This window comes from Cuculus canorus, chromosome 2 (genome assembly GCF_017976375.1).
Source record: "Cuculus canorus isolate bCucCan1 chromosome 2, bCucCan1.pri, whole genome shotgun sequence".
NCBI classification, from domain to species: domain Eukaryota; kingdom Metazoa; phylum Chordata; class Aves; order Cuculiformes; family Cuculidae; genus Cuculus; species Cuculus canorus.
In genome coordinates, this window is record NC_071402.1 from 22,577,481 (window position 1) to 22,598,490 (window position 21,010).

General features: G+C 40.3%; 1 protein-coding gene across 1 annotated transcript in view; it reads left to right on the top strand.

Annotated features, from left to right (window-relative positions):
• Positions 1–539: 539 nt before the first annotated feature.
• Positions 540–21,010, top strand: part of UBR5 (ubiquitin protein ligase E3 component n-recognin 5) — an 88,003-nt gene continuing 67,532 nt past the window's right edge. The window contains exons 1-5 of the mRNA XM_054058523.1: positions 540–638; positions 18,971–19,015; positions 19,503–19,584; positions 19,766–19,842; positions 20,628–20,747. Coding sequence (XP_053914498.1) covers positions 577–638; positions 18,971–19,015; positions 19,503–19,584; positions 19,766–19,842; positions 20,628–20,747 — 386 coding nt within the window. The 5' untranslated portion in view covers positions 540–576. The remainder of the gene's footprint in view (positions 639–18,970; positions 19,016–19,502; positions 19,585–19,765; positions 19,843–20,627; positions 20,748–21,010) is intronic.

Sequence of the window (21,010 nt, forward strand, 5' to 3'; positions counted from 1 at the left end):
GGGAGACCCGCGCGCGCCGCCCCGCCCCCACCCGCCCTCTCGGAGGAGGAGAAGGGGGAGTGGGGGGAGCACGTAATCCCGTACGTCCCCTGCGCCATGACGTCACCGCGCTCGGCGAGGGGCCCTCCCCGGGCCAATCGTCTTCGCGCTTAGTGTGGGGGCGGCGCGGCGCGGCGCGCGCGCCAGTCAGCGCGAGTCTTGCTAGGGCGGGCGCGCGCCGCCGCCCCGCCCCTCCCCGCCGCGGCGCACGGAGGGAGGGGAGGGAGGGAGAAGGGCCCGCTGGAAGTTAAGATGGCGGCGCGTGCGTGAGCGCGGTGCGGGCCGAGCCTTCCTCCCGGCGCCGGATCGTGGCGGGCTCTCTCTCTTTCTCTTCTTCCTCGCGCCCCCGCCCCGCGGCGGGTGAAGCCGAGGGCTCCGCGGGCGGCCGCGAGCGGCCCCCGGGGGAGGGAAGGGAGGGGCGGAGGCCGAGCGTCCCCCGCTCTCCCCCCCACCCCCCCGCCCCCATTGTGTGCCCGGCCCCCGCCCGCCTCCCTCCCTCCCTCCCTCCCTCCGCCGGGGGCGGCCGCGGCGCGGAACATGACCTCGATCCACTTCGTGGTGCACCCGCTGCCGGGCACCGAGGACCAGCTCAATGACCGGTGAGGGGCGGAGGGAGGGGCCGGCGCGGCTCGGCCCCCTCGGGGGGAGGGGAGGGAACCGGGGGCCGTGACCTTCGGCGGGGCCACCCGGGGGTCCCGGTGCGAGATGGATCGGGGGGGACAATGGGGTGTGCGGGAGCGACGGGAGCGGGGAGAGAGGCGGCGCGGCGGGGCTGTCACACGCGGCCGCCCCGCCGCACGGGTTGCGCTTTGCGATGAGAAAGGAGGCCCCGTGTCCGGGGGGGGAACGGTGGCGAGCACGGCAGCACCGTCACTTTAGAACCTCGTGGGGAGCTTTAGCTTGGGCTAAAGGGAGAGATTGCAGGCTGGGGGGATATTGGAGTGCTTGGGAGAAAATAAATCTGCCAGTCGGATTTTATTTGCTGCTTGATGTGTATTTGACAGCACTTGGTGTGGCTGTCAGGTATTTCTTCTGTAGTAATCATAGTGTGTATTATGTCTTGTAAATTTTACTTCTTTTATATAGAAAATCTTCAGAAACATGTAACTTTTCGTCTTGAATTTCTTATATGTTTATGTGGGACTAAATCGAGATCTTTCAGTCATCACTGGATATAAACTAGCATTTTTATGTGCTATAGATAAATATTATTTAATTTTTATAAATAGTGTTGAAATATGAGCTATTAGTTATATTCTTTTGGTTTTGATCTTTCCAGGCTTTGGAGTAGGCCAGGGTCCAGCTCACTTCCGCTATTGTTTGTAGCTAGGTCACTTTTCCTAGTCCCATCTTTGCGGAGATGCCTCTGCTAAAACAGCTGAGGTTTGAGGAATTGTGGTGAGGAAAATAGGTCATTGCAAAGATAAAATTTCTCCCAAACTGCATCATCCCTGCACTTAAACAGGGAAAAGAAACTTCTAAATGATAAAATAGATTTGAAAGGTGAAGTGTGTCAGTGTAGAGTATATTTTTTTACTTAACTGAATAATTCATTTTACAGGATCCTGCTTCCTAGGAGGCCTACCCATTCCTAAGGGATTGTTTGATTTTCTCCACTGTAATACATTCAGATTTGGCATACATCTTCCTTTAGAGTGACAAACTCTTGAGAAGTGATGCTGTACCAGGAATTCTTCTGCTTCTTCATTGTACTGTTTTGATTTAGGCTAAAATATAGGACTTTGAACTTGAAAGGACCCCAGTGGTTTTTCTTTTTGTGTTTTAGTGTTGATAGGCCCTGAGAAAAACATTTATCATGTAATTATCACACTTTGCTCTGAGCAAGACAGCTTACCTGTTTTTTTTTTTTTTTTTTAGTGTCGCCTGATTTGTTGACTTAATGTGATGGCCCTTCAGTCTTCATAATGCTTCCAAATTTTTCTTTTTTTTTTCCCCTTACTTTCTTCTACCCCTGCTCCCCCGTCCCCCCTCTTTTTACTGCTGCAGCAGCTCTTTCAACTTCATTTGATACAGGAAGCTTTATAATATGTGGTAATTAATAGATGGAGAAGGCTGCAGAAGTGCTGTTAAGTTGTGACTTATTCTGAAAAATCAAGTGGCTCCTTGATCTGAGCTGCAAGTCATAAATTTCCACTTCATAAATATAATTTTACTAGAAGTGTGGTAGCTGTGTATCAGAACTTGTAATGCAGTGAAATCAGCATGATTCATAAATACAGTTGAGGCACACACATATGTGCTGGAAATGTCAGTTCAATTTTATCAGTAGCATTGCTACTTATTACTGTTCTGTCAGTGTAGATCAGGATCTAGATAGCTTAATAAATTCTTATGAACATTCATATGGAAGTTAGGGTCTTGGAAAGTTTCCTGTCTCTGTTTCCCCTCATCACACTTTATAGGCTTTTCTGAGGCTGCACTGCAGATGATGGTCAGTAGCCCAAGTTAGTTTTTTTCTGTCTTTATTCTGAATGATAATTGCTTCTCAGAATCTGATTTTGGGACGATAATTCTGCATTATGTGCTTTCGTTTGTAGTGTATGTAGAACATGATCAATGGTATTGCTTTCAGTAATGGATCCGTGTTCTGCATCTAAGGAATAATCACATTTTAAAACACAGGGGATTTATTGGTGCAATCCCTTTGTGTTCAGGATACATGACAGTTTTGAAATTTTATTCTAAAGTATTCGATGCATTGTGCTGTATAATCAGTGTAGATGTGTGAAGGGGGTGAAGCGTGTTTGGAAAACATTCTCCTGAAGTATTACTCTGTTCTTAAGCAGTCTTCAAAATGTGAGGAAGCGGAGGGGGGGGGCGGTGCATTCAGTTTGGTTTCGTGCAGTTTGTGTCTCTCAGTTCTTATTAGATTTTCTCTGTAGTTTGTTATCCCTGTTCTTCCTGTAGCAACTCAGAGAATGGTAAAATGCTTTGAAAGAAAAAGTAACTGTAGAACCACAAACAATTGTGAAGACACCTGAGCAAACCTACTCATCATCTGCAATTACTTCTTCACTCGTGTTTTTTAAAATACTAGTTAATATTGTACCTTAATGGTGGTTATTAGACCTCTCTCAAATCTGTTGAAGCAGTCTTGGCTTGTTCATGGTATTCACTCAGATGCCTGGAAACTAGTTGTGGTGAAGAAGGCTTGTAGAGGAGAAGGTTTTATTTAGTTTTGCAGTTGTGTTAAGATTAATTTTTTTTTTTTAAATGGATAGTAAGCAAAGCTTTTTTTTAGGATGAATTGAGGTAATTAAGCTTACTGGAGAAAGCTGATTTAGGAAGATGGGCAACTTGGATTTTTTCCCCAAGTGATTTGTTCTCTGCAAACTAAATATGAAAAGTTTAATGGGAGAAATATGAGGTATGGCCTGCAGTTTGAGGAACAGCTCCATAAAGTATTTGGAATGTAAATAACGGCTTTAATCTTTGAAAGAGAGATGCCTAACTTCCGGTACAGTGGATGTAAGATTTATTTTGTTGGTTATCCACCTGTTTCACGTATGTTTCAGGGTTAGACACTTTGTGAAGGATGTTTGACACAAAATTTCATAGATAAGTCAATCTTAGTAAATTCTTAGTGTATTTCTTCATTTTATGTTGGGTCAGGAAGTGGGTGTAACCATGACAAATAACCATTTCTTGCCTGTTTTGAAACCTTCCAGTTTAACTTGTGGCTCTGTAGAATGGGAAGGGGAGGGTTCCTTCACCTTATGAGGTTGGCTTTCCACGCATGAACAGGGACAGGATTCATCTCAAGGCTTTGCCTTTGTGTTTACCTTATACTAAGAAAATATTTGTCAGCTAAGCCACTTAAGTCCTAGCATAGGGTAAGTGTAATGATTGAAGTGGTCATTGATGCAATGTCAGTGTGCTTTCTTCTTTCCTCTTGAAGATGAGATGTACTGAATTTGGTTAAATAGAGCATATTCTGAATTTAAGATGAGTGTTAAGAAGTGGTTAAGCTCTTTGAAACAAGTAATGTCACTGAGAAAAATTCATTCCAAGCTTCAGTGAGCATGTAGGGTCAGTTTTGAGGAAAGAAAGGATTGTCTTGCTGTTATGTGAGTTTGTTTTTCCCTTAATAATATAATCAATGCTTTTTTCTGTTATTTGTATATTACTTACTTTAGGCCATACCTGAACTGAAAGTTTCACTAGTGAACTTCACATTTCCTGCATTGTTTACACCCTCTAATAATTAATCAGTTTCTGTGGAAAAAGCACATAGTAAGAACATACCCTTCTAATCTGTGCCTGTGCATCTTGTAGTTTATGTACATGAAAACATCATTTCAGGGTAACAAGCAGGTTATCAGTGGGCATGTGGGCTGCTGCTCTGGCAGATTTTCTTGCCTCCCCTTTGCATTTACTGATGAGCAAATCTGTTAAAAATCCCAAGCAGATATTGCTGGATGGAGCTGGCGTAGGGTGTGGTGTGATTCTGTGCAGGCAGCCAGCAGGGATGTGGAGCTGGTGTCCTGGCCCCACATGTCTGCAGGAGCTAAGCATGGAGAGGGAGAGGGAGAGAGTGCTCCTAGTAACACAAGTGTTTGTTTAGCCCTGAACTTTCCCTTTGATGTCCCCAGGCATGCTGGGAGAGTACCTGTCCGCTTACGGAAGGGAAGGCAGCCTTAGCGTCAACTTCCCGGCTGTTATTCAGGTGTAATCTGCATTGCTGCTCAAAGTTGAGGGGACAGAAGGGACTAGCTGGCTTGTTCTTAAATAGAAAACCTACAAGTTGTGTGCAGATAATATAGTGCTTCTTTTAGCTCAAGTGATTTATTTTGGTGTGCTTTAAACTGTTTCCTAATCTACTTTAGCAAATGTGAAGTTAGCCTGCCTCAAACAGGAATAGATGGTTTAATTACAGGGAGACCATTGCTGATGTAGTACTTTAATCCTTGATTTACACTTACTTGATGAGACTTTATAATGGGACAAGCCCTGACTTTGTTTTTAGGAGTAGTTTCTTGAAAACATAATAAAATCTAAATTGGCTTCTTTGAGAAGAGAGTGAGGAAATGACATGACTGTCGTGACATTATCATCATCATCATCATCATCAGGCTCTTAATTGGAAACACTTTTTTTTTTAAGAATATAATGGTTTAGCTGTGTCAAAAGGCTTGCACTACCTCTATGGGTATGCAGACCCTTACAGGATTCATAAGTTGAGAAGCAGTGCATTAAGATTTGATCTTATTTTGGTAATATTGTTTAAGGATGGTAGTTTGGGAAGTTGAACATTGGTGCTTAGGTAGAAGCATCATTTCATATCTGGTTAAATGTGAAAGGCTACTTACACATAGGCAAATAGACCAGGCCTTTTTGGACTTTGCTCTGCCAGGGTCCTCTTCTGGTTACAGTTGTTTGCTATGTTGCAGACACTGTTTTTTAGAGACAGTAGATCTAAGTGTCTGTGAATGTTGTTGCTGAAACTTTCCTGAGATGTTATAAGTCAAAGTAATTTTTCCCTTCTGAGGGGTGTGTGTGTGTTTGTTTTCCCACTTCTTACCTTGCACTAATTTTTAAGTGTCTGATAGCACAGTGAATTGACTTAATTTGCTAAAATGAATCAAAGCTTACCCTAGTAAAGTGAAGTAAATACATTTTTGTGGATTAGGAAGTTGATCTGGTTCGTCTCCTGGTTGAGTGAGCATCAGTGTAGATGGATTAAAAGGGGGTTATTTTGAAAAGTGCTGCAGGAGGGGGAGTTGGGAGTGAAGAACGGGGAAGAGGAAGCAGGGTTGAGTTCCTTCCATTTTGAAAGCAGCACATTTATTTTGGGTACTGTAATGTGAAACTGTACTGTGAATGTAATCCAGGCTGAGAGTAGTTGTGCCCTGTCACAAGGAATTTAGTAAAATAGTAGTTCAGCCACATATTTAAAGGTTGGCAATGCGAGCCAGAGCTGCCAGAAAACAACTTTTTAATTCTAAGAAAAGTAAGTTTATCAATGACACCTATGTGCTAGTTCTTGGTAAAAGCTAAAGTATATAATCAATGCTTTTAAGGTCATTTTGGTATAGTGAGTATGTATTTATTAAATGTTATAGTTGCTAAGTAGGATACTTTTATAAAAGATATTTGTCAAATATTTGTAAGTAAACTCTGAAATAGTTGTAAAGGGTAAGACACTTTTTTCTTAAACTATCTAAAATTTAAGTAGATAACTGTTCTGCAAGCCATTACATTTGTGTGAAAAATAAATGAACACTAGAGAAAAACAGCCAAGGTGTACCTAAGTGTGGCAAGCTCTGCAGGGTGTTGCAGCTGCCTTCTTACAGTTACACATGGTTAATTGTTCCTACACCTGGGTCGGGGCAATCCCTGGTTTCCATGCAAGATGGGGGATGATGTGATTGAGACCAACCCTGCAGAGAAGGACTTTGAGGTGCTGGTTGATGAGAAGCTTGACATGAGCCAGCAATGTGCGCTTGCAGCCCAGAAGGCCAACTGTATCCTGGGCCGCATCAAAAGAAGCATGGCCAGCAGGGTGCTGGAGGTGATTCTGCCCCTCTGTTCCTCTCTTGTGAGACCTCATCTGGAGTATTGTGTCCTGTTCTGGAATCCTCAACATAAGAAAGATATGGAACTGTTGGAACAGGCCCAGAGTAGGGCTACAAAGATCATCAGAGCGCTGGAGCACCTCTGTTATGAGGACAGGCTGAGAAGGATGCTGTTGTTCACAGCCTGGAGAAGAGAAGGCTCTGAGGAGATCTTATAGCAACCTTCCAGTACCTGAAGGGGCTCCAAGAAAGCTGGGAAGGGACTGTTTACAAAGGTTTGTGGGGATAGGACGAGGGGGAAGGGGTATAAACTGGAGAGGGGCATAAACTGGAGAGGGGCAGATTTAGACCAGACATTAAGAAGAATTTCTTCACCATGAGAATGGTGAGGCACTGGCACAGGTTGCCCAGGCAAGTTGTAGATGTCCCGTCCCTGGAGGTGTTCAGGACCACATTGGATGGGGCCTTGGGCAGCCTGATCTAGTAGGAGGTGTCCCTGCCCATGGCAGGGGGGGTTGGAGCTAGATGATCTCTAAGGTCATCTTTAAATACTATTACTTAAATGAAATAGGCAGTAATATGTATTTGAAAATTACATAAAGGAGGAGGAGGGATTTCAAGGTACTTTTTGTTGTAGTGATTACACTAGCAGCAATCTAGGTAGTTAAATTTGTAAGATGCTCCTTGTAAAAGCTGCAGTTTTGTTTTTCCCTGCATGAACTTGAGTGCAACTTATGCAGAAGAAAACCATTTACAAAAACTGCTTGTGCTTTCAGTTGCACAAACTTTTTTTAATCCAGTGAAGTTTGATAAGGATTTGAGTCTTGCTAACAACTTCAGATAGAAGACTGCAGTAGTTGGCATTTGTATAGGGCCCAGAGAAAACATGGGAACAAGGCCTAGTTGAAGTGAACAGAGGATTTTAAGTTGGGAGGAAGGATTAGGAGAAAAAATAATGAAGTAAGTGTGCAAATGTGATTTTCAAGGTACACACGTATCTTGTCCAAGACTGTAAGCCTGTCAGTTTAATTGAGGATGGTCACAGCCCATTAGTCCACCACAGCAACAATTATCCAGGTTTCAGATCTTAATTATTTTGCCTTTCTGGCATAGAAATATTTTGACAATAGACTCTCTGCTCTACTTCTCCTCCAAGGAAAAGTAGCAATTTTGTTTCAAGTTGAAGAGCTTTTTGTTACATTTAAAAGACAATGTGTACTGCCTCACTGATACAAAGGAATGAAGTTGTCTATTCGGAACACCTCCTGCTTGAAAGTGAGCAGAAAGGCCTGAGGTAGGCACACTGGTCATCTACATTTATGTGAAACTGCCAGTTTGGTTCCAGCTGAGGAGTGATGTAACTATTGAATTTGCTGCCTTTGAAAATTTTGTCTTACTCTGACAAGTCTCACTGCTACTGCCAGCACTTGTCAGGGGAACTTCTCATGGTAAATATGCTTCACCCTGTCTTTCAGCAAGTCTTAGCTACTGTGCTTTAAAGTGCAGTGTACCAGTCTGCATTGGTGCAGAAAGGTTTTGCGGTATTTTTGCCACCTTTTGTAGCATCTCCTTGTGATTATTTTGTTGCAGTTCTAAAAATGATCTTTAACATAGGACCTTATGGCAAATTTGTCTCATTGGCTAGTATTTGTAATCCCAAAGCTGCTGGCATTATACTGTAAAATGTCTCTTAGCAGTTTCTCAAATTGTTTATGTCTATGATGGAGATTAAATGTGTATTTTCTGTAATTTTGTTTCGGACAACTTTTCTTGATTTAACTAGTTATTACCTTTTATCAGAAAAGATGTCCCAAAGTAGCTTTGGTCCCTCTTGTTTCTGTTTCAATTTTACATTGTGGTGTTTTATTAAAGAATGCAGAATAAAAAAGATTTGAAAACCTTCACATGATTAGTACTACTTTGGACATTAACTGTGTTGGAACTTCTAACTACTGTTGTTTTATTGCCAGCCATGAGGTCTGCCAATTTAATTTGTGACAAAGATGGTTTAACTCAACAGATGCAAGCATGAAGGCTACTGCAGACTTCGGTAATCTTATGAAATTTGTCTTCAGCAAAAAAAAAAGACACAACCACAAACTCTACTTTCAAGGGCGTGTGTTTATTATTTGTTTGAGTTTTTTTGCTTTTTAGTGAGAGTAATCAGTGTTGTGGGCAGCTGGGAATATCTTGAGTAACCTAGGTTAATTATACCCATGCAGCTGTAGTTTGTCTGCTCATTAGAAAACAGCCCAGAAAGAGACTGTGCACCAAACACAGGGTTTGATGGTGTTACTTTCTGCAGCACGTGTGCCGTCATATCTGGATGCTAATTTTTGTCTTTTTTTATGCAGCGTAGAAATAGTAGCTGCCTAGTTTAAGCCAGCCAGTGTTAAAACAGCATTAAAAAAATTTGCTTACAATCTTTCATTATGCTTCATCCTCGATTCTCCATTAGGTTTCCTTTTCCTCAAACTCGCCTTTTTCACCTTTGGGGTAGATTATCTGTTTATCTACATAGATAGTTCTGATACCATGAGATGGATGTTGATTGGGATCTCTGGATTCTACTAAAAATTGTAATTTTACTATAGAGTTTGTAGTAGGGAGCCTGGCTTTGGCTGGATATGGACAAATGTTTGTGCTATAGCATTTTACCAAAAACTCAACTGGAAAATAATTACTCGTGTGAATGCAGTTGAATGAGAGCTGTAGGCCTTACTCTGGTGTCACTATCATTGGGGCTTGTCACTTTCTTCAGTAAGTGTGATATGGTTTTAATTTCTCGTTCATTTTGCAAAGTTAACTTTCTTCAGTGTGTTTCTCAGTGTTTGTTCTTTCATTTATGGTGTAAAGTTTTGCTATTCTCTATCCTGAAAATTATCAGAGATGTTATCTTTTTTTCTTTCTAGTACATGTATCAAGAACCATTCTTCTGAAGAGGTTTTATGGTTTTTAGTCAATTTTATATTGTTTTATTTTTTAATATAATTAATTGAGTTATTGTTTTGTGATCTATAATGAAGATGTTTTTCTTAGGTTGTTCAAACTCTTCTCTTCAGCTTTGACCATGCTTAGTCCGTGACAGCACTTTTCCTTCTCTCTCTTTTTAAGTTTTTATTTTCCTTTTTAAAGGCATTATTTACACAATTTGCTGACTTTGGCAAAATGTGTCTGTCTATGGAGCAAGGATTTAAAGGTACATAATAAAATGTTCCAGTGATTGTAGCATCTTGTTGCTGTGGGGCAGATTGAGTAAGCAGAATGTAATCTGGCTGGGATTGCCCTGCTCTCCATGGAAAGGCGTGGGGGGATAACAGACTGTTTGCTGGAACTGCCAAAGCTTTGTTTCTTCCACTTGTGGTGCAGAATCTGTACCTGGCAAGCTTGTTACCTGAAATAGTATCGCCATAGGCAAAATGTGAAGCAGGAAGTATGCAAGGTGCTGAGTTTTCCTAAAAGAACCAAAATACTGTTTTCACTGAGGGGAATCACCTGGAGTATTGTGGCTGTAGTACAAACAGATGGAAAAGAGAGAATCTGTTTTTTGGTAATGCAGAAAACTATTGTGGTGAGCTGTGCTCCTGAAAGGCTGGGGTTTTTTGAGTTATTTTGCCTGCAGTGTGCATCTGACAAAGTGATTTGGCTGCTTGTTTTTCTGGCGTGGTGCTTGCTCTCTACTTCCTTTGCCAGGTCTCATTCCATTCCTATCTAAATCAAAGATGCAGTGAGAGGAAGGGTTTAAAGATGTGGAAGATGGTGCAGTGTGAGGAGGGGAGTTTATGGTATTTTAAAGGGTTTTTTTTTAACAAGTTTGCAGAAGTGACAGGCAGATACTACTGTGATGATTGAGTTTTTGTTGAAGACTTCAAGCCTTGGAATGGGAAGAATTGGCAAGTAAAGGACGGGACATGTTCAGCGATCTTTCCCTGTTGCTAAAACTAATTCAGCATGTGAATAAGCACACTAGATGTTACTGAAAAGCAATCAGAATTCAGTAACTTGTTTGTGCTTTGTGTCTTTGTGTGCAAGTTATTTTATTAAAAATAAAGTGTTGAATAATGTGATAATTCTTACTTTTAAAATTATTTTTGTAGTACTTGAATGCTCTGATCAAAGGCCATTTTCCAGCTTTGGACGTAGTGGTCATGGCTTCCAGAAGCTTTGAGATAAAACAAGAGGGAGAATGGTGGACAGATTATGATTTGAGTTCCCATAGTAGACTCAGCTGGGACCAGAACCTGGCTCTCCTGGCTTTAGGCTGGTGTGCTAGTAAATACATAACCTCCCTGGTGGCTCGTAATTATCTCTTGAAGGAGCTTTAACAATCCGTCACTCTGGGACACAAAGTTTTTAAGATTTTACAATGACTGGGCTTTTATTTTGATAGGATTATTTTTAGTGGAATCACTAGAGCCAATACTGACAGTAAAAAATGGGATTTTTTTCCCCCCCTTTGTCTAAATGTGTTTTTTTAAGTTTCACGTGTTTTAGTCAAACAAGCGTACAGCTTCCTAGGTACATTTGGTAGGTAGCGTTCACATGTTGCTCAACATGGTAATATCGACTCACCTTATTTCATGTGAGTATTTTTCAGGTATCCTTGAAGATGACCATGGGCTTCTAACTTTTCGTTATACACAATCATGGAAGGATATACTTACTGAAATGGTGGATAGCTAAATAGCTTACAAGTTTCATTGTTGTAGGATTTGGAACTCCTACTCAGCTGAGTTGATTGATACAATTGTTTAGCTTTTAGTGGTCTTCTAGCTGAAGAATTAGCTTCCTGCTAAATATTAAGCAAAGATTCTTTGTGGCTACCAGTGCTTCATGTGATTGAACACAATCTAGGAACACAGAATGGTGGCTTGATGCATTCTACACCAGGCAGAGTTCTGTCTTGTGACCTATGTTTCGGAGTCTGCTGTTACAGAATAACATTCGGTTGAGGCCAACTCCTTCTCCTGTAGTGTACTTTTATTTTTTTCCCACACAACCACCACTAGGCATCTAGGCAACCTGTAGCTGTAGATGGACTTTACTAACAAATCCCCTGGATATCACGCTAAATAATCTGTGTAGGTGCGCTGTAACTGCTATGCGCTAGTCCTGACAGACTAGCGTCTGTCCCATCGTCGTCCCATTTGTGATTTCCTTCTGTTTATATTCAGACTTTTCATATAACTTTATTATGGAAGAGGGGTCATGTTGTGTCATAGCTATTTTAGGATTGGATGTGTTTTTATTTAATGTATGTTCATATCTCTCTTATACTGGGAAGCCCAGAATTGGACACAGGACTCCAGGCTTGGCCTCACCAGTGATGAGTAAATGGAAGGATCAGTTACCTTGACCTGCTGGCAATGCTCTGTCTGATGCAGCCCAGGACACCATCCTCCTTTGCTGCAAGGTGTGCTGACTCATATTCAAGCTGAAGTCCGCTAGGACTCCCAGGTTCTTTTCTGCGGAGCTGCTTTCCAACTGGGCATCCCCGGCATTTACTGGTGCATGGGGTTCCTCCTCCTCCAGTGCAGGACTTTGGTGCTTCCCTTCACTGAACATCAGGAGGTTGCTGTTCTCAGGATGGCAGCATGACTGGCGTATCTGTCACTCCTCCTAGCTTGGTGCCATCAGCAGGCTTGCTGGAAGTATGCTCTGCTGCCTCATGCAGATCATTAATGAAGGTGGTGTTGAACAGGGTGGGGTCTGGTGCTGACCACTAGGTACAATGCCAGTCACTGGCCTCCAACGAGGCTTCATGCCACTGATCACCACGCTCTGGGGTCAGTCATTTGGCCGGTGTTCAGTTCACATCACTGTCTGCTAATGCATTCGTACTTCACGAGCTTCTCTGTGGGGATCTTACAGAAGACAGTATCAAAAGTCTTCATTAAAGTCTAGGCAGACAATATTTATGGTTCCCCTTAGTTCTCCGATATGGTGATATGAAATCTGCCTTGCTTTCTTAAAACCAGAATTGAAATATATGCTTACCCTCTCTGTAGGGTGAAGATGGGTAACTTGTCTTACCTGCCTATGAAGTATATGTTGAATTCTGAATATTAGATATGGGTGGGTATCTGTCTTTAATCTTCTGAGGTTGTTGCTACTCTCCTGTCTTTGCTAATTTTTCTTGTCCTGCTTATTTTTTGTTGTGACCTAGCTTATGCCTAACTATAGATATAGGTCATTATCTATAACAGTGTTGTTAGATCATGAAGTAATAATGATTTGCTGTAAGGAGATTTACTTTGTGCAATCATTGTATTACCTGAAGATTTTTCAGTGATCTTGCTGAAAACAGTTTTCAGGAGATTAATTTGTTTGATGTTTGCCATATTAGCTTTGTACTAAAGCTTACTGATTAAGCACAGCATGTTACTGTTGTTCCAGAGAGGACTATTAAATGGACAGAACTACCAAACTGACGGCCGTACAATACAGAAAACAGAGTTTAGGAGCCACGTTCTATAAACCACGAAACATAAGAGTAGCTGTTACAGTCACACAATCTTATCTGACAGTCCATCTTGTGTTCCTCCTGTTTGTGGCGGTGACCAATGCTGGATGACAGAAGAGTGTTAGAATAGAGCAAACATACAGTGATGCTTTTCCAGCTTCTAACAATTTGCAGAGCTTTCCTGAGCAGTCGGTGGTGGCTTGATATGCAATAACTGTATATTCCTGGTTTATATTTCTTAGAATGGGGGGAGGACATGGTGTAAGTCATTGGTATACCTGCTTACTGACTGTGTGGAGCAGTAACTTTCGTTGTCATCTTGTTGTTTCAGTGTTCTGTGTATTATACTGTAAACACATTGTCCCACCCCACTGCTGAGTAGTATTGCTTACTGTGGAGTCTGTCATTTTGTTCTCACAGTTGTGATTTTTATTATTTCTACAGGCAATTTTATTCCTTGCTTTTATGTGATACTTCAGCATTTTTTTAATGGATGTCCACACACCCTTACTGCCCAGAATGACTTAATACTTAGAGTAGACCTTAATTTTCTTTTCCCCTTTTCCACCGTCCCATTGATAGCGAAGATGTTTTACACCCTTATTTCTTAATTTGTTCAGCTAGAAGAAAGATGTCTGGTACAGCAGTTTTGGAAGCCTGCCTCTTTGGAAAATGCTGTCTAAGGTTTGAAATGGTGATTTGAAGCAGGATCCTTTTGTAGGTTGTACTGTGGCATGGAAGATAGCTGAATGTGACTTTACATTGGTGTCTTCTGTCCAAGACATCTTAGCATCAGGAAGCAAAGATAAACGTACTTTGCTTAAGCTTCTCGTTTGTGTCAGTTTCTGCATTCCTGAGACTGTTTTCATGACACTGATAGGAACAGGAGTTGATTTCCACCTGATTCAAGACAGGCAAGTGTGATAGGGCTTTGATCTGGAGGCTTTGCAGCTCTGCTGGGATGGAACCTGTTAATGGGCCACACAGCTGCCTCCCTGGGTCTGGCTTGGTGTGGCCTGAGCACTTCAGGGTCTCAGCTGAGGGTTGGTGGTGGCATTTACTTTTTAAGTGTTGATAGATATGTTACCCAATACTGTTTTCCAGTGCTTGAGTTGATTTAGGTTTTCTTTTTTCCTGCTTGGGTATCTGCTTATTGCTAGCTTTCTCTTGGAAAGGGAAAACTGTATCTGTTCTTCTGTACTTTTTTCTCCTCGGGTGTGAAAGTCTCATGCATTTGTTGACTTGCAGACTTAATTGAAGTATGAAGCTCTCTTAGAGAGGCCTGATCACTTAGAAAAATATACCAGGGGTAAATTAGTTTTGTTCTTAACTGTCCTACTTGAAGTTGTTCACCCTACCAAGCTCTTGTTGTTATTTTTAAAAATGTACCTTTCCTTTTCCTTCTCTGCAACTCTTACCATCACTGTGTGGTTCTGAAATGAGGGAAGCTCTGTGGTGGGGCCCCTGCCTGATAGTTTAACTTTAGAGTGCACAAGTAACTATTTAAGGCTATTAAGGAGCAACTTCAGGAAAAATCCAAGATAAACTTCTGAATACTGTATCTAGGACTCTGTAGTGTTACTTACAGGGTACAGAAAGACTTCTTTCCAGAGACATGCGACCTGCAAACAATTTTATTTTGTACCTCTTTAATCTTTTGTTTGGATTGCTTCATTTAAGTGAATTTTACTGTGTATTCTTTAAAGACCTAGCTGACATTTAAAAATGTAGTCTAAAGTTGCAAAGAAAAATGACAAATAGCTTTCTTTATATTGTTACATGAATTAATCTCTGAGATGGCAGGGTTTGTTTTAGTAGTTCCAAATGAATGTGCTGGATAAACCGTTACTTAACCAAACCTGCAAAATGTCAGGTTAGGTATTGGCGCCTGTAAATACTGTTTCTGTTAAATATCAAGTTTTTTTTGAGGGGAAAGTTAGGTAAATCTTGCTACATGACATTCCTATTTACAGTGCACTGTGCTTTTCACGTTACTTGCCTGCTTGACAAGGTCTTGCAGATGTTGAGTGAGTGTGGATCATGTAGGTGGTGAGGTTTTGGGTTTTTTTTCCTTTTTTATTTTTGTAACTTTTAGTTTCCTAACACATGGGGGGAATGATGAACGTACATTCATTACCTATTCTAAAACCTTACAGCAGTACCACAGTTCTGCTTATGTCTTATGGTTTGATTGTTTGTTTGTCTGTCAACGGTTGCTGGCAGGATGGAAGTACTTGAAAAGGATAAATATTCCTGGAGGATGACTGGCAAGGTAGGACTGCTGCTGTCTGACTGCTGCAGTGAACATGCCATGGCGAATGTGTATTATAGAAGTCAGTAGAGTCTTTAAAAAAATTAATTCTCAGGCCAGCCTGCCTACTTTAAAACAGAAGATTTCCATTCTTACAACCTCATTAAAAGCACGAACTGTAAACCAGAATTTTGCTATTGTGGATGTAAGGACTTGTTTAAATAGGGTAAAGTTACTTTGAAATGTTCCAAAGTTCAGTATTTCTGTAAAACAGTATTTTGAAATAGAGTTTTTCTGTAACTCTCTTGCGTTTTCCAGCCTTCATTTTACAAAGCAAGATGTAGTGAAAGGATGGGTCCTCAGATAAATATCTCTAGAAATAGAAAGATACTTTGAGAGAAGAAATAGCTTGTGATAAGTAGGTGTCCCTTGTGAAGGCTGAGCTCCTGTAGTCCTGAACTGCGACCTCTTTGGTTGCTTAGTGTGAGCATAGTTCGCTCGTATTCTGCTAAGTTTGGAGAGACTAGAAATTGTAGAAATTAAATTGAAGCAGTCCTTAGTTAGCTTGGACAAACTCAGTTTTGTTTTCCCTACAGCTGTTTTTGCATGTATTTTCGTAGTAGGTATATTTAAAGAACACGTGTCTACACACAGAAACTGTCATCACTAAACTTCTTATTCAAAAGCATGGTGAGCTAGTGCATTTCCTCAAAAATAATTTTGTGAGCAAAATATATATTGCTTCTAACTTTGTCCTTTGAAATAGTTTAGTTGTCTTCAATGAAAGTTTTTTGAAGCTTCATCTGTCCAGGCATTTTTGTCGGAGATATGTGTTACCACAGAAAGGTCTCAGTGGAAGAGTTTGCCTTCCTTAAAGATAATTGATTAAATCATCTCTTCTTCCCATGCAACATCAGTTAAAATGATTGAATCATATTATTAAAATTAACCTGATCTTAAATATGTATTTGTTTTTTTTCTTCAGAGGGTTGATAGTACGATACCACGCAACTGTGCAAGCAGAAATGTTCCTGTTGCTGCAGGAAATGTTTTTATGAAATTATTTAGAGCTTTTATTTGCACAAACATATTTTCGATACAGAATATGCAAACACGTCTTTACTCTTTTTCTGTTGATTTAATTTGTGACTGATGTTCACAGGAATGCTGGTGGCAGCACAAGGAAAGGGAAGAGTGGGGGTAGAACCAGCAGCCCAGCAGGGACGTGGCGCTGGGGAACTATTTCTTTTTCAGTGGTGGTGTTCTGTGTCAAATTCAAGTCCTCATGGATCTCTAAGCTTATTAGGCAGCACTTGGTAATTTTAGGATTACAACAGTTGCATACAACGTAATTGGGAGCTGAGACAGTTTTAACCTTTTTTTTTCTTTCTTTTTTCTGCAGGAGAGTTTAGTACTTCCAACTTCATCACTTGCATCCTTCTGTGTGCTGTCCCCTTAAATGTTGACAGCAGCCTCTTTTCACTAAGCTTAGATGTCTTTTGACCTATGCTTGTTACAGATGGACCTGCTCTCTTAAGATTGGTGTTACTAATAGAGTTCACTGAGTATGCAAGTCATCTTTCTGTGTGTATTTCTTCCCTATCACTTCTTTTTTTTTTTACTAGTAAAAAAGGACTGTGATTTTTTTTTTTTTTTTTACTAATTGAAAGATGTCTGTTTTTTTGGTAGTGCTCAGGTTTTGTGACACAAAGCTCAGATAAGGAAACTTTACATGTTACTCATAGACTAGTCTAGTAGCCATCTCAAATAGAGCTCTACTTTATTTGCCATCAGCTTTTGATATAGGCAGTGCAGTGAATTTAAAGGTAGATTTTCCTATTCTATAATTATTATTCCTGCTTGCCAAGAGGAGAAAATGCTTATGATTCCTGTGGGACACTGTTAGGAGGTATACTTAAGACATGAAACTTGAGGGGTGTTTAACTTGACATATGCAGTAGATCCCTGCTTGCTATATGAAATGGTACAGTAAGCTGTGGAGTGTGTGCCATTCATCGTCAGGGTTCATTCCACGTTCTCCCACACTAGTTCGTTCTTGTGGGATAACTTCCATGCAGATCGCACATGAAGTTTGTGTCCTCTCCTTCCTTTTTGTGGGTTGTCTTTGCAGAATCTTGTCTGTGTACTCTTGACCTGTGTGAGGTAGTTGTGGCTGGATATTGGGAGCATGACAGTGCCTACTTACAAATGAGCAGCTTGGCTTGGATAAGCAAAAGGTGATACTAAGCACATTCACTTCCATATTTTTGTCCTTTCACCGTGGGCTGTACTTATTGTGCTTGAAAGTTATTTCTATTGGTATAGTTTCTCCAACAGATGTATATCTTTTCTCGTCCTTCCCCACCGCCTCATTCTTCCCCACCGCTGGACAAGCTGAACACTATTGATAGATAATACTAAGACTTGGCTGTTTGGACCTCTAATCTGTATTCTTTCTCACACTCAGGGTTTGCACGTAACTGAAGTCCATAGCAGTGTGTGTGTAGAAAATAAAGTGAAGCAAGTAAAAAGAAAAGGTTTAGAGATGTGGATTCAGGTAGAGGAAAACAGTGCAGGTGTGTGTGTCTTTTGTTAGGTTTAGAAAGGTGTTGCTGATTAAAAAGGTGGTTTGTGGAATGCTAGGATGAACATGACATCAAAGGTGAGATTTTTTTCCTTAATTGGGAAGACCTTGCATTATTTTTTTCAGGATTAAACTTTGTTTTATATCTTAATATAATGCAAATATTCTAACTAAAATTGAAGCTATTTTAGGTCCTGTTCAGATTGCTTATCTTTGGTAAGACAGGAGCCCAAATTTTACCTGAAATGCCTACCTGATATTACGAGAGTATCTTTGCTGCCTGGAGAGGATCTTTTCCAAGTGGATTAGAAATTACCTTAGAAATTACTGTGTTGGATTCCACTTTTGGACACTTTACCATCTAAGCAGGAATGGTCTGTGAGTTGGCCCTTTTTTGGGTTCCGCTTCCATTTAGTGCGGTGCCACAGAAGACAGATCCAAGTAATTTTGGAAACATTCTTTCCCTTTTAGTTAAAAGGTGATGTTTTACATAACCTTATATATAGTGAATTTTCTGTGGATTATTTCTGCTGCTAATCAGTTTATTCTTTGTCCCTTTTGATGCTGGTTTTTATGCATTTCTTTTCCTGTCTTTTCTGTTTGGGGGAAGTTGCTGTCATATTTTGGCTCTGACATGCCACATACTTGGATTTCCTAGAAAATGATAATCCTGTCTACTCTGGGATGCTGTATTCAAGCTTATACAAGGCAATACAAGTATATCTGCAGTTTATGCTTACTGCTTCTTCTGCTTATTCTGTGTGTAAAGTTGTAAATGTTGTTAAAAAGACAGGAGTAGTGCTTTTCAAGAGTGACTTGTGAAACAGGTAGAAATGCAAGAAAACGGGTTTTCTGGCAAAATAGTAAGCGGGACAGGTAAAACTCTTGAGTAGAAAACCTTCAGCTTCAAAACAGGTGGGCTTTTTGGACCTCCATACAGAATCCTAACATCAAGCAGTATTTATATACAGTATATATACTTTGTTAAATCTGGTTGTAAGTTGCTGCCATAATGTGGTAAATGTGCTGCCTAAAGTGGATGTTGTGTGCTGTGGATGATGTCTTTCAACCAACAGCTTCATTTCTTTTTGTTTCAGATTAAGGGAAGTTTCAGAGAAGCTGAACAAATATAATTTAAACAGGTAAGGCATATCACATGCTGCTGTAAATCATTTAGGAAAATATACTTTTCTAACAGCAACAAGAAGCGACTGATTATCCTGTAGATATAGTCTTAGAAAGCCTCGATACTAGGGTTCAGAAATACTTGCAATAACATAGTTCTTGTGTTGGGAAGAAAATGTTAGATTTTCAGTTGTGATAAATTATAGTATTAAATACCCCTCATATGAAATGGCTTCTTAATTTTAAGTATAACCCCTGTTGTTTATTGCTGATCAAATTAAATGAAAACTCTTGCTACCTTTTAAGGTTTTGTTTTGCATTTTCTGTGCTTAATGACCAAAAATATGTCATAGTTGCTTCAACTAATGCATGTTTAGTCATTCTTGAATGTTTTAATATCAGTAACTGTCACTGCACACTATTCATTCCATAGAGCACTGTTTTTTATTTTCTTCAGACTTTAAAAGTTTAAAAACATTATACACGCTCACTTTTTGTTTTCAGCCACCCCCCTTTGAATGTATTGGAACAGGCCACTATCAAACAGTGTGTGGTGGGACCAAATCATGCTGCATTTCTTCTTGAGGTAAATTTCTTAAATCTGCTCTGATAACGAACTTGTAAACCATACACTTAAAATTATTTCTTCTAATAACAAGTTTATCAAAAGTCTTCAGTAACTGAAGACTTGTTTTTGTTTGTGTCTTTTTTCTGTAACTTGTCTTACATTTCAATTTTGGACTCTTGGTGTTCTTGTTTTAACATAGGATGGTAGAGTCTGCAGGATTGGTTTTTCAGTTCAACCAGACAGATTGGAATTGGGTAAACCTGATAATAATGATGGGTAAGAAATGTTTTTCTTAATATTAAATCACTCTTTTGAACTGGATAAGCAACTTGGCTATTCTTTTGGTTTTGTTTGTTTTCAAACTAGATTGACTTTGCAATGGGTACTTTTGAGTAGATACATAATAGTTATAGTGATGCAGCCAAACAGCCTAGCTTGACAAACTGGTGTAGGAATAAATACCAGATGTGATTTTTAGAAGAAGTGAGATAGGATCTCTAACTTCAGGAGAAAAAAGCAACATCTAAAAATAATCCTTGTGAAAGAAACTGTTATTAAGTCTCATGTGGAATCCACTTTGAAAGTGGTCCCATCTGTAGAGGCTTACTTTCTAGATCTATTGTCTTCAGTCCAGGTAAGTCCCCCTTAATAGGAGTATTTAATGGTTTATATTTGTATGTAAACTGCTTCTTACTACTGAAGTAGCATACTCAGGCTCAGGTTTATGGATAGAACACTTGGTGTTTACGATTTGTATTTATATGCTAACTGAAAACTTAGCACAGTGGCTAACTCAATCACTAACTAGCTTAATATGTATTTGCAACTGTGCTATTAAGGATTGCTGATGTACATAAGATCTGTTAGCCATGCTTTCCACTTTCTTTTTCCGGATACTTCTTAATATACAGTTAGATTAGTTTGGAATATTCCCCAAGGGTGTTGCTTAAGCTGGTATGTTACCAGACTAAGTCCCTGAGAATTTAGACCTGGGCTTCCAGGTTTTGTTCTTGACCCATTTGGGATTGTTTTGTGACTGATTTACCATCTTTTACTTTCAGTTCAAAGTTGAGCAGTGGCTCAGGGGCAGGAAGGACATCCAGGCCAGGCAGGACTAGTGACTCCCCATGGTTTCTGTCTGGTTCTGAAACTCTGGGCAGACTGGCAGGCAACACCCTTGGGTAAGTTTTGATAGGATTGAGGCTGCAATCTGTTTGTTCCATATTTGAGTATATGTGTATACACATATATAAATTGTATGCAGTATGTGTAAGGGAACGTATAATTACAGCAGTTCTGTAGGTAGGGTATAATAAAAAACTTTATTGACTTGGTTAAAGTAACAGATATGCAAGTGACCCTTCAGTACCCAGCATACGGAGCGTTCTTCATATGTGTGAAGAATTACTTGGTTTTGGCTACGTTGTCTTGTTTTGAACATTTT